Genomic DNA, 14,636 nt, shown 5'->3' with positions numbered 1-14,636 from the left:
TTTAGGAATAAACTAGACATGGAGTTACTGGAAATAAAATGGAAACCAAAATAAAGAAGGGGAAAGAATTGAGCTGTGAAGCAAAATTACTATCAATAAGGTGGGGGCACAAAGGACAAGATGAGAAAACAGGCAAAGCAATATGAAAACTAATGGGAAAGAGCAGCTTAATGTGGGACTGCTCAGTTGTCCAATGAAAGCATTGCAGCATTTGTCCAAATACAACAAGCTGTTGACGCCAGCAAATTAAAGTGCACAAACAGGCTGCAATATATCAAACTGAAAGGGTTCTTGGGAAAAGGACAGTGAATGAAAACCTGAGAGAGCTATACTAATTTACAAGTTTGGCCATTATCTTCCTATAAGATATAAAAAATGGAAATATAATACCTCCTACCTTGTTGTGAGGATAAAACCCATTAATTATCATCAAGTGCTCACACATTACACGGAGCACTGGGGGGGAGGGGGAAATAAGCAAGCAGAACATAATTGCTGGTGTAAGATAAAGAGTACAAAAGGTCTATCACTGATTGATGGACTACAGGGTTACAAATTGATCATTTCATCTGAGAGACTGAGAAATCCAAAGGCCAGAGAATGATTGGCCTTCCTGTGATTCTTTTTTTTTTTTTTTTTAAGTACAAATAAGCCCAGTCATTAGATTGGAAAAGGCCAATATAGACAGCAGATGAAAAATGGGAGAAGGATCTCCTGAATGTGGTATGGGAATGGGAAGAAGGAAAGGAAACCGTCCTGCAGCATATAAACATACACCAGAATCATACACAGAATTTAGGAGGACTGCTCTTCTGAAAAAGCTGTAATATTCAAAGGATGAGTGGAGACAAATAAAAACTGGCAAGCAAGACCTGTGAGATTGATTTCTTCTAATTCTTCAGCATCCAAAAGTTAAGATCTAAAAGGATCTGTTACAGGGACCTGTTTACAGAGAAACACACACCTAGAAATGATTCTGTTCAGATAACCTTAGACATCTGTCTCAAAGCAAACTGAACAGCACCCTAGAGATACCCACAGTGATTTGTTCAGATGTCTAATTTTAATAAATTAATTTCTGCTACCAATTATTCTTGATTGTACTCAAAGATAAATATAATATCATTTCCTGTGAATAAATGAAGGCTTACAGCATGGAAGAGGAAAAATGTGTGGACTTGTTAGACACAGAAATTAATGGACTGTAAGCACAATTTTACTAACCAGTGCTTCAGAGATGATTTTATTAAAATTTCTAAGTATTTAAAGAAAAAAAGCTGTCTTAAGCAGTTTTTTCAGCCGCAAGAAGGGAAGAATCTGTGGTGTTTACATACACAGTTGAAATCTTGATGAAGGTCTTAAAAAAAATCACAATCAGATCACTGACCATCGTGTCTTTATCACTTCTCAACAATAAACATTAATATAAACTTCGTTCTAATGAACGTTCAGAAAGACATAAAAAAAGAAATAAAAGTGAAACAGAAATAATATAGATATCTGGTCTAACAAACTTTGCTTTAGGACGTGTGTGCGCGCACATACTTTTTATTGAAGGAAAATAAATGACTTGAAGAAAATTTTAAAAAACCAACGACTAAACTCTGAAATACTATCTCCTTTCCTGCCTTGCCCAACAGATTTGAATTGTAGTTGTAGAACTAGCAATCTGAAGACCTTTCCCAGGACTACTTAATCATAACAGATACACCACAGTTTTTACTTCATACCACAATCTGCCATTACTATCTGGTATCATGAGATTAAAAATCCAATTTTTAAGCTTTGTAACTCTGTTTCCAGAAAAGTTTAGCACCTGTCATCCAGTGAATTTTATGAGAATAGAATAGTACATTTCAACATTATGTTACTTCTAATGAATTTTACTTAAATCATGAAAACTTTAAAACTCAGGACAGTAGTTTGTGGTATCTGAAACAAAGGACTCATAACTCTACAGAACCATATAAAATAGTTCTGCTTGACATGATCTATGTGCCTTCTTTAATTGCCTTACAGCAGAAGCATCCATTAAATAGTGATGCCATCAATCTCTAAAGTATACTTGATTAAAAAGTGCAAATGAAGTATGCTGGCAATTCTGATTAATACATTTACAACATTTTTCTATGGTCTTATAAATTAAACCTATAATGAAGACAAGCAGTTGTATTATCTCCAGTGAAGGTGAGGATAGCTTGTATTGTCTCCAGAACACATAAAGATTTTTAACAGTTAATGGTAGATAGGAGACTTCAACATTTTTAAAGTAAGAGTTTTAGTAAACCAGGAATTGAAGTATCATACATTTAGTTTAAATCTTGTGATTGGATTTTCAGTTTTCCCAGATCTTATTACAATCACATAAATGATCACAATGTGAATGAAAATAATTTTTCAGTAACATTTCATATCTTTATCCTCCTCATGTAAAAGATTTATTATAAAGAACAAAGAACAACATCATCTGATCTTGGAAAATAAGACCAGAAAATGGTTCCTGCAGAGTGAACTGAATTATTTACATTTATCACTTTGATTCTCCAATCCTATAATTATGATTTTATAACGTTTCAAAAAGTGAATTATACTGCCGTCAGGATCTTCATTGTCCCAGCACATTTTCTGCCTGACCAGTAATTCAAACTGTATGAAAGGAGACAGACTTTGAGAATTAAAACATAAAATATTGCCTGGCTCTTGAGAAAACTTTTAAGGATGTTTTTAAGTTTCTTGCTTTTTTGCTTTTGCCCAATCTCTTAATGACAGTCTTAGAGTTTCATTAACATTTTCATTCCCCTAATTTTCTGAGATTACAGGCAATGAAATTAAATGAAACATATTACTTACATCATTCTGATCGTCTTTTGCATTGTAATAGATTATATCATTATTCTGTAAGAGAAAGAAAAGTAATTCTGTTAGTTTGAAAGTAGAGAATAAATCTATGTAGCAATAATCTCTACTATTGCAAGATACATTTTGAAGTCAACCACCAGTTCTTTATGTATTCTCTTTGAAACATGACCAACTCTGATCTTGTCTTGCCCTCTGTTGCATGCACAATTTCCCATGCTCGTGCTTAACTTCATTCATTTAACGCTTCTTCCGTGGGAGGCTGCATGAGTCACTCAAAACACAGCTAGAAAAGTACAGATAACATTGGACAAACTCCAGAGCTCATAAAAGGCTTCCATGAGCTGTTTCTGTCACAGACATGTGACTTTCACTGTGCAATTAGGGGATTTATGCACCATGACATCCAGCAGGCAGCAGACACAGCCAGGCACGGGCTTTGCTAAGTGGGGTAAGTATTTGCTGTACACATGTTTATGGTTTTATTCACCTCCCACTGCAAAAATAAAATCTGTGAAAATGCATTACAGGAGAGTCTGGCTGTTGGAGTGTACAGCAGATCCTGGCAGCTCTGTGGAAACACTGTACCCTGTAGTTCAAGTAAAGCATAGAAGGAGAAGATTGCTCGCTCCCATTCTAAAATCAGTCAGAAATTCCATTCAGTGCTAACTTCTATAGCTTGCTGAAAACTGAGGCATGCCTATGGAATACAGGTTTTTTTGGTTTTTTTTCCTGTTTAGATATTACTGAAGCATTTAAAAGCCTTGAAGATTTAGGTTCACTGGAGTAGCTTTCCACCAAACAAATTGCTGCAATGTGCCCAAGGTTTTTTTGAAAAAAATAACTTTCAAGTGCATTTCTGTATGAAATAGAGACATGTATGAACATAGCCTTTTTAATTATCTTTACTGATTTTGAATAACAAAATAAAGGGAGAAGTCATATTTCTTCATATCCAGCAGTGTGCTTAAAACAGGTGAATGCTGTTGACCTCCAAAAATTATCTTAATTTATTTTTTCTCTTCTGTTTATGGTAATGCCTTTTATGTATCTAAATAAAAAGTTGAACACAACAAAGTGTTTTCTTTTATAAATACCAACAGGAAAGAATGCTTTCAGTAATCATTTTTCAAGTGGATAAGCCACCAACACTTTTCACTTTCACTAAAAAAAGTATGACATGTATTACAAGGTAATGCAGTTCATCTTTACAAATGATCATTTTACTCACTCCATAAATAATGACATCATTTATTCTCCTTTGTGACCTTTTAGAAAGTCAAACATGAAATATATTACAGATGAGCTATATGCCATTTTGAGGTGAGTGCTATTAACACGAATTCATCCTTTTCCCTCAAAATGAACTTTTCCACTTTTCCATCAAGACATTCTTTATCCTTAGGTCAGTTGGTTGAGTATCTGTATCTGGATGCCAAAGCCAGACCTAAAGGCATTACAGACACAGGAGGAAATTCTTTTCATCATTAAAGACTGAAGCTAATTGCTTATTCACTTGATTGTTGTAAGGAAAAGACCACATAATGCTTGTGGAAGCCTTTGAGTAAGTCAGAAGAGGCAAAGGTTCTATTTTCTTTGGTTGCTCTTCACTTTGTAAATAGCTATGTACGAAATAACTGTTCTGTAAATAATGTGATTGCTTCAAAAGTCCCTCTGATTCTTTAGCAGGCAACATTTGAAGCTGCAAAGGATGCAGCCACAAATACTAACACAAGGGTTTTCATCACATGGTGATCTGTTTAGTAAAACAAATTAAAAGAAAAAAAAATTGCACATTTTGTTCACCGCAACTCTTTATGTCAGAGCAGTATTAGAGCAGCTCCCCTGCAATCTCATCCCTAGAAGGTTTTGTCCAGGAAAAAGGAGAGCAGGAAAAGCAATGTGGATATAATTAACTGGCTATATTGTTTTTGTTTACAGCTTTTGTTTTTAAAAGGAACACTTTCAAAAAATGCTATTTCTATTAGGCCCTCTCTTGTATTGACTCTCATCTAGACATGACTTTATTTCCTGAGCCCCTCTCCATTGCTCTTGTTTATCCTGCTATCAAATCATTATTGTATAGGATTTTTAACACTGTCATCAACAGACACAACTCTGTTCATATACTTAAACAAAACTACTCTTTATTTTCACAACTATATTTTCCCTGTCTTTTAAATTTTTATTTATTTGTTTAAATTTTTCAAAGCCGCCATGGCTTTACTATTTATCTCTACTGGACTGAACAGTATTTTTTAAATCACTTTTTAGAATAACATTTTAGGCACATGATATATTTACAAGTTAATGAAAATAAACGCTTCCTGCCCAAATGACTTAGATATTTTTTGTAAGGTTATTCATATCTTGTTGTCCATTACCCTGCCTGGAGATATTACCTATATAATGAATAAACTGACACTGACATTGGACATATCTCACTACTCTTAATATAGAAAATATGGGATACCCAGTGCTACAGCACACAGAATGCTCTATGGTTCACAAATTAGATTCATGGATCACTCAGATCTTTAGAGGACAATTTTTCATCATTTAACCACTTCCAGTTGGCAAGAACAAATTGCTTTGTTGCTGGCTCTCAAGCGAGTAGTTTAGTTATTTATTAACTCCTTGACACAAAGAATTTGAATCTTCCCACTGCTGCACACTTTTGGCACCAAGTAGTACTGCAAACTTGGTCAGCAAACTGAAGGTAGAGTGTAAACATCCTGGATTTTTATTTTTGTTCTTTATCCAGTAATTCTGTGCAAAAGAGGGAATAAAGACTCGCTATAACTTCTGTTCACCAATGAGGGGATTTGGTAAGGCAGTTCTGAAGCTGAACTTATAAAAACGATTTTTGAAGACCATATACATATAGGAAAAACTGCAGTGTAGTATCAATATATGATTTTATGGTTTTCACCCTCTTTAATTCTCCCTTCAAAGCAAAAAGTTTTAGTATCTGGGAAAGACATCAGGAAAGTCATATAAAAATTACATTAAGGACTATGTCATAAATGGTTTATTTTTGAATCTTACTATTTTATATTCTTTCCTAATCCTAATTTTTCTTCCATGCTTTCATTGATAGCATTGTCTGCTGAAGTGAGATTATTCCACTGTCTTTAAATTGCTTTTCATTTCAATAGTTCTGTGTTTTCCAACTCAGGGTATAAAACAATTCCAATAGGAAACATTACATATTGGGTGCTATTAATAAATTCTTAAATTTCATCACACAAAATCTAAAGTTGATAGTCTCACTAATTTCTGTGAGAGAAGAAAAGCATGGGAAAACACTGGCTTTCAGAGAATCTGCAGATGAAATACAAGCTCACACCAACACTAACATTTTGCTTCTCTACAGAGCAAGTTCACAGACAGTCTATTGATTCAACACATAAATGCCAAGGATAACATCAATGAAGCTGTAGTTGGCTTTTCATCTCAGGAAATAATGCTATTTTCAATCTAGTTCTTTCAAGAACCAGGGATTGCATTGCAACAAGACACATGGACTCTACAGATAATTATGTATTGCAAAAAATTGCAGTAGTATATCTATGCCATTTTGCTGGTAGGAAATCTACATCCTGTTTTACAAAGTGCCAAAAAGAAAGCTCCTGGTCATGGCTGCATTGTAGTGGTGTCTGCAGGAACACCTCCTCTCCAAATCTTTTGCTAGGATTCCAAGAACTTTACATGCAGTTTGTGCTCCACCAACCAGTCTAAAGATTCATTTTTGAAGTCTTTTTCAACAGACATCCAGTGCAGTCTATTCAGAAATGCTGCTTTCCCTGAAGCTGTGGTTAAAATGATGTAAAACCTCAGATCTATCCATGGGCTTCCTAGAGACCCTACAGGACCCAGAGCCTGTGATGCAGCCTAAGATGGTGTTAGGCCTACAGGGGAGATTGGCTTGAAATAAATTCTAGAACTTTATGAGACTCTGTAGTGAACTACAAGAAAATAAATATATTATATATTAAAAAAAAAAAGTGGGGGGAAGAGAAAAAGGGTTTCTGCAGCTTTTCATATTGCAAGAAATTAATATAATGTATTCATTTTGACAAATACCACATTTATCCTTTTTTTTCCCTTAAAAGCTGCTTTTCCAGAATTGTAGGTAAAATGTTAAAGTAAAAAAATTACACTTTTAGCCATTACAGAGACACTAGAAAATAATTAATTCCCTCAGAAAAGAAAACAGAAGAGCTTCAGTTAAAGGTTTCCACAACTCAAAGCTTTTCTTCAGTAAACCCCTGGAAGAAAACATAAAATTATTGTAGCAGATTCTATTGCAAATACATATTACTGCACAATTATAAGTACATTTTATAAAATCTGAAATTACAGCCAAATATGTTTATTTGGATTTTTTTTAAAAAACAGGATATGTTGCACAGCTTCTAAGTATTTTACCCAAGAAGTGCTAAAGCACCCAAAGTGAGTCAGTGTGAAAAAAATGCTCTATATTGCAGATAATCTGCAAATAGAGAGGATTCTGTTAGTTTGCAGGCAAGAGGTAGAGAAAGAAATCAAAATCAGGGAGAAACCAAACCGTGCAGCAAATAAAAGTCTGATCTTTACTCTTCAGTTTAAAAATAAGTTCTTAGAATTACAAATATAAATTTGGTGAATATTTTAAAATCAAAATAAAATCCCACACACTTGGAAAAGATATCCACATTAGTGAAAAAACTGGGAGTCGTTTTGTTTTGCATAAAGCAATAAAAATATTAACAATACTGGTCCATTTCACTCTTTAGGCAGACCAAAGGAAATTAATGTAAATACCTAAAAATGCTAAAACAGCATTTCATTAAGTTTTGGCAAAACAACCATTTTAATTAAAAAAGAAAAAAAAATTCCTTGTATCCCCTTGGATAAAGAATTGTATTAAAAAAGTTCACTCTAATACCTTTGGGGTAATTAAGGCTTAAACCCATCTTCACGAATTCTGTGAAAAATAATCCAGGCAGTTCTAGTTTAATCCTTTATACAGTCTGACATGCAGTTTAAGGCACAATAGACTCCTCAGAAAAGAAAGCTGAACATGGCCTACCACATATAAAAATTTACATCTGTTTGTAAAGGGGATAATGTCAGGGAATAAAAGCCTTCAAACAGGGAGAAAAAAAGAAAGAATGTCAACTGCTACTCTCACTTTTGTCCCAGCTTTGTGATTTTACATATGTGAAATGACACATATAAAATAAGGAGCTTAGGTGCTAATAACTTCTTTTTTCCTTTTAGTATCCATATGTAAAAATAATGATTTATCACTTGTCCTTAAAGTGAACAAAATTTAAGGCAATTTGATAAGACAGTTGCAATTATAATTACAGTGTATGCATGCCATTACAGTGCCTAAACATGGGCTGTAAGAAATTGGTTAGAACACACATTTAAAACATGAAAACTGGACATAGAATCAGGATGTTTTAAAAATAAAATTACTAAAATAAAAAATACAAATAAAATAAAATAAAAAATCTATCAAGTAATATTTCACTATATTACCCAAAATATGGACAAATGAGCCACATGGGTTAGACATTTTTCCCCCAAACTTGATTTGATTAAATAACTGCTTTGTCAGAATATTAAATTTCATACACTAATTAAAACCTTCCAGGTCTGCACTATAATTTATGATAAGCCTTTTTCATCAGATTTGTGTAAAGGGCTTTTCTCAAGATTCCGCTGAGACTAATAATTGAAATGAAAAGATGAAGGTGAAGATTACAGGAAATAACATAAAGGAGCATTAAAGGTGCTGCACACTCTTTCTCATAAAATATTCTTTCTTTCCAATGGTGAGAAAGATCTACTTTTTCAGCAACCTTTCACAGGTAATTCCTTCACTGAAATTATCAGTCTGGAAACATTCAAAATTTACTGTCACCCACCTGCTCCTGGCTCCACTCAATGGCCTGACCTTCACAGTGACACATTTCTTGGTGCCCTTCTGCTCACTGTGACAATATCTGATTACGTGCTGAATTTACCCACACTTGATTTAATTTGTCTTGTGCTAATTATAATTAGTAAAGCTGAGTAAGAAGTTTTTTATATCATATTCAAATCTCAGGAGGAAACCCTTCTAGTTTTCACAGGACACAAGTAGGTTTTTTTGCTTTTATTTTTTCTTTGCCTCAGTGTCCATATTATGCTACATTGCACATTTACTTTGAAAAAAGGGAAGCAGTGAAGAGTAATAAGGTTACCTGCATAACCTCAAAAAGAAGAATAACAAACATTAGAAAGAGTACTTATGTCTTCAGATTTCTAGAATTCATCGCATAAACTGTAAAAAACTCCTCTATGTCAAAAAAAAATCCAAAATTTCAAGATATTTTTCACTGCAAGAATAACTGTTAGAAACTGCCATTGGACTACATAAGCTTCCAGGACAATACTTAACTTCATGAAAAAAAGTTAAGAATAAATTTCAAGTACTAATTGCACTTTGACTGTAGAGTTAAAAGTCAAAAGTAGTTGAATTTGTGAGGTCAAATAGTTATATAATTAAATAATATATATATAAATAAATAATATATAATTAAATAGTTATATAAAGGTTAAATAATAACAGTGCCCAAAACATGAGAAATACAAGTCAGACAAACACACATTCAAATCAAAATCTACAGAGATGTCTGTTCTTCTGAGAGAACACAACATACTCCACAAAAAACTTCTGCATAAGGACATCCTCTGGCTCAATGGCCTGCAAACACCAATCTTTGTTGGACATGCAGATAATTGTTAATATAACAATGGAATTTTGGAAATTTGCCTACTGCTAAGTACAGTCTATTTTTTTAGTGAATTGTTTTTCATTTAGGGAACTTTTTAAATTTACTTCAATTTTTTAGTGCAACTGGTAAACTAAGGAAATTAAATGTGGCAAACAAGCATTTTTTTGGTTGCAAAGTATCAAAGGCCAAATTCATCATGCAGGAATGAAAAATTAGTGACTGAAAATTTAAAGTTGCAAAACCACTTTGATATTATTCTCTGGTATAGTTGCCTATGTCACAGACTGACTCGTTTTAGTTAATCAAGCTGAAAAATTATTCTCAAGAATAGTATTTTGACCATAGCAAAAACTAGGATTTTATGTACTTGCGTGTGTGACAAATGACCAGGAAAGAAAATCATAAAGAGACTCCCCTGGAGTCACCAAACTTAAAGAACCAGCTTTAAATTTAATTTAAAGAACCAGCTACAGATATAAAGAGACAGGAATAACCATCGTTTCTATTCTTCCTCCAGTGCTCTAAGTCAAAAACAAGGAAGACAGAGATAACCCTGAGAAACATAAATATTTTAGGTCCATTTTAATTTTTGCAAATAAATTCTTCCAAAAGATCTAGGAAACTGCTAATTTTCTCATCACAATAGCTTCCTCAATATATAAGAAACTTCATTTTATAAGGCAAAAGGCAAGTGATTACAAAACAGATTTCCAGGTGGGAAAATGAAATTAATTTGTTAGCAGCTAATTAACCTCTATATCACACTATCTGATCAGTTTAATTAAAGCAGCAAAGTATGTTTTTTATAATTTATTCAGCATTACTTTCTTTAGTTGATGAAAGAACATAAAAATAAAATAATTTTTTTTAAAATTGTCTAAACTGATTGCATATTATTTAGATTGTAAAAAGTGTGAAAAGTAGAGTACAGGAGACTAGATAAACAATTTGGAATAAATTTCCTTTGGATTCACAAGAATTTGGCATTCTGAATTCATATCTGTGTAGATGCTGAGACGAAATGAACCACTTGCACTATCATAACCAAATATAGAAAATATGCCAGTCCTTTTACTCCAAAAAATCTTCAGTAGTCCTTGATAAAAAATATTTTCTACAAAGCAAGAGACAAATATTTAGTAGAATTCCCCCCCCCCCCAAAAAAAGTGCGCGCATTTGTTAAATTTCTTCTGTGTTCTATCCATTATCCTATCCAAATAAGACCACTTTTAGCAATGCTGCAATCTGTTGCTACAAAAAGGAATCAAATTTTAGGCATATGACACTACAATGGAATAAAAACTCAAGGATAGCTTCTTGGTGATCCATGGCAGTGGCTGAAGTGTGTATACTTCAAGGCTTAGCTTCACAAAAAAAACCAAAAAAAAACCCCAAAAAAACCAAAACATTTATCACAAGAAATACATCACACAAAGTCACTGTTACTAGATTCTAAGCAGTAATAAACAAATAACATAAAAGGATTTTAAGAATCTCCTCGGAGTAGTAAAGTGCCAACATTTTGCATAACTTTCCTTAAATTGCAACAGTAGAGAGCCTTATACAGCTTTTCATTTACTCTTTTATCCACATGTAGAAACTAAAATATAAGAAGATTTTAGGATACTTCTGTGTGGTAATACAATGTCATGTAACACAGGAAAAATGAATTTTCATATATAAATTATGAAGCTATGATCCAAAATTTTGATCACATTTTACAATGCTGACCCTGACGCATAATTTTAATGATCTCCTTAATATTTTTTAAAGCATTGATTTCTTTCCCTGTCTGGATCAATCCTTCACTGAGTTTATTCAATCACTTAAAATGTGTCCTTAAACCCCAGAGAGTTATAACACACACACACACACACACAAAAAAAAAAACAACCCAAACCAGTTGCTATAACTCATCTTACACAATTTTCATGAAAATTAGGAAAAAGCCTAAAAAAATATCTCAATTTCCTCTTAAATGTGACGAGTCCTATTACAAAAGGTAATAAAGTTCAAAATGTGTCAGGCTATGTTTTCTTTTCAGATTGTATTGGCTTACCCATGTGAAAAATGTCTGGCATATTGACTGTTAATTGTTTTAATGGGCCTCTTATAAAGACAAATCTTTCTTAAGAATTTAATCTAAATAATTTTTCTTCTATCTCTGATGTCTTAAAAAGAAAACAACTCCGGACAGCAGTTACCAGGTTCTAAGAATTATCCCAAGTTCACTGAATTAATAAAGAACAGAAGGAATCATAATTTAATTGTTCAGCTTTGGCAGCTGTTTTGTGCATGTCTTGCACTCAATCACTGCAACAAAGCAAAGCTTCAGGAGCACACCTTATTTCTGATGTAGCTCAGTAGCATGAGACAAGCCAGCAGCTGGAAAATGTTCCTTTAGCTATTTAGTATGAAATGATGAAGACTTTTCTAGTTAATGACTACAAGCAAAAGGTTCATATAAAAAAAAATAGAACAAAGTTATTTTTCCTCTTAATTATTGATGTTACATTGTTATGCTGGAAGTCATGCAGAAGAGTAATAGGATTTAAGAGTTCTATCAATATCTTGCTGTTATGTTTCTCATTCTCCATCTTAACAGCACTAAATGAAAAGGGGCTTGTGTTTCCTCACATGGATCACAACAGGGGTTTTCATTCATCAGGTATTTGATGCTTATGCCACAAACTGCAAAGAAATAGAGAGAAACCTTTAAGGCCAGACTGATGGCTGCTGGCTGTCAGTGGGATGGAGAGAACAGCAATCTTTCCTTGAGAACAGTCCTGGGCTTTACAACTCGGACAAGGAATCATCTAGTTATGGATATGCACATCCTTCTAGTTCAACAACTGCACACAATTTAAAAAAAAAATTAAGTTTCATACAAATGAATCTTATTCTAGACAGAAACTTATTAAGTTTACAGCATTTTACCATTCCCATCAGAGCCTATGGTAACACATTTAAGTTTGGGCCCTTATACTGTATTACTCACTTTTGAATTCTCATACAAATCAGCACTTTGAAATTCATCTCGTTTTTTTTAAATTCAGGGTGGACAGACAGATATATCACAGAAGTGTTAAGATGTGAAGAAAGAGACAATGTGAGAAATTTTGAAGCAAAATAGCTCTCTCTTGTTATAATAAAAAATGAAATGAACGCAGGTATTTGTTAAGAAAGACAGAAAAGTTCCAGCAAACCTAACCAAGGCTACTGAAAAAAGAGCTTAGCACTGGAAGATCACAGTGAAGAAGAGAGAATGAAGTAAATTGCAAAGTATGTATTCAACTAATTTTAGCTTGAAGAAATTCATCATTTTGTTCCCTGAAATTTATGCTGTGTTGCTTGGGACTGTCTCAGCTCAGCTCTCCAAAGCACCATTGCACAGAACTACAGAAGCATGAGCTGAGATTGCAGAAAGCACAAGAGGGAGAAACTACAAATGTTTAAAAAGGGATATGGGGAACTTAGGCTGATGGGGAAAGAAGAAGGAAGGCTGCAAAGTGCCTTGTCAAGGATGATGTCATGTGCACAGCCACAAAGGCAATGCTGTGAAAACTGGGGAGAAGGGCAGAGACTATTGCAGCAAAGCAGTCATTCCAAACTGTTCCCATCAATGACCTCTTTGACAAGAGCCAAAACTTCCTGGGCCTCTTTCCCCTCCATTCCCTCAATTCACCCTTCTCATTTTACACAGTTCATGTAACAAACTTTGCAATCCACCTTGTAAAGATTGTTTTCTTTTGGTTTCACTTTAGGAGGTTTACAGAACGTGATGGGCTGATAACTCTTACAGCTCCAGAAAACCATAGGATCAGAAAGCATCCTAAATTAGCCACTCTTTGCCTAGAAAAGTCCTCCAAAACGATTTCAGCAGGTGATGTACTATAAATACCTCTGAACACTTGTCCAATGATCTGACACTTTTATCAGCACTATGCTGAAGCTCACTATCCTGATGAGAGCAGCACAAGTTGTTTTATTTGGATGCAGTGAACTGAAAATCACAGACATAAGCAAACCATGGGTTCCTGCACAGAGTGAGCATTAGTCAGCTGTACAAACTGACCCCAAGGACCAGAACTTCTTTTCTGCAGTAAGCCACAAAGACACTGTTCACACTGAATATAAAATATTCCCAGAGTTTAGAACATGAAAGAAGTAAAATTTCAAAAGTATGGGCACATACTAGTTAAAAAATTTGAGATACTCAAAATATCTGAGCCCATCAGAGTTAGTCCTTGTAGACCTCCAAAACAAGAGACTCAGCTAAAAGTGTGCTCCTGTTCATAGACATAAATACTCAAACACTATTAGATGATCTCTTCGAACATTTATACATGTAGATACAAATATAAATACATATGTAAGTATAAACAAGGAGGAAAATTTATACAATTGATATCTGCATATAAATAACTCCTACCCATTTAAGTAGGCCCAGCACAATCTTAAAATTTGCCTGATTCTCAAAATATCACCTAAATATTGTTTATGAACACTGAGCAATAGGGAAAAGTGTATCTAATATCTCAGAAATCTGTCAGTTTTAAATTCATTATCTTCAAGCAATAAAGACTACTTTCTCTTTTCATATGAAAACATTCAAGGCTCTTAAAAATATAGTACTGTAGAGCTCATGCAGACATAAAAGAATTTGCTGAATTCAGTTGTATTTATCTTAATATTTTCTTATCAGTATAGAGATGACATGTGGAGTTGAATGAATTAAGTGTACCCTATTCTTAACATACACAAGATCAATTAGATGGTTTTGCACTGCTCTACTCTTACTAGTACCTGTAAACATTTCAGTACATTATTATAATTTCAGTATTATAATTTCATTAAAACCTACTGACGTTAAAGGAAGTCCTGTCCTGTCCATGTCGTAGTTATTTTTCATAAAAGCATCATTCATAGTTCACAATATTGTAATATAGTAAATATAACTATAATTCATAATATTGCACATATTTCCACAGAAATTGTGGGATATTT

At 33.7% G+C, this 14,636-nt stretch overlaps 1 protein-coding gene across 7 annotated transcripts in view; it reads right to left on the bottom strand.

The window, feature by feature from the left end:
- CACNA2D1 (calcium voltage-gated channel auxiliary subunit alpha2delta 1) overlaps positions 1-14,636 on the bottom strand; it is a 353,676-nt gene that overhangs the window by 157,365 nt on the left and 181,675 nt on the right. For all 7 annotated transcript variants that reach the window (XM_084206726.1, XM_084206727.1, XM_084206730.1 and 4 more), the window contains exon 5: positions 2,851-2,895. In XM_084206726.1, coding sequence (XP_084062852.1) covers positions 2,851-2,895 — 45 coding nt within the window. The remainder of the gene's footprint in view (positions 1-2,850; positions 2,896-14,636) is intronic.

The sequence above is a fragment of the Fringilla coelebs genome, assembly GCF_963513975.1.
Source record: "Fringilla coelebs genome assembly, chromosome: 5".
Classification (NCBI taxonomy): Eukaryota; Metazoa; Chordata; class Aves; order Passeriformes; family Fringillidae; genus Fringilla; species Fringilla coelebs.
This window is presented reverse-complemented; position numbering and strand designations above follow the sequence as displayed.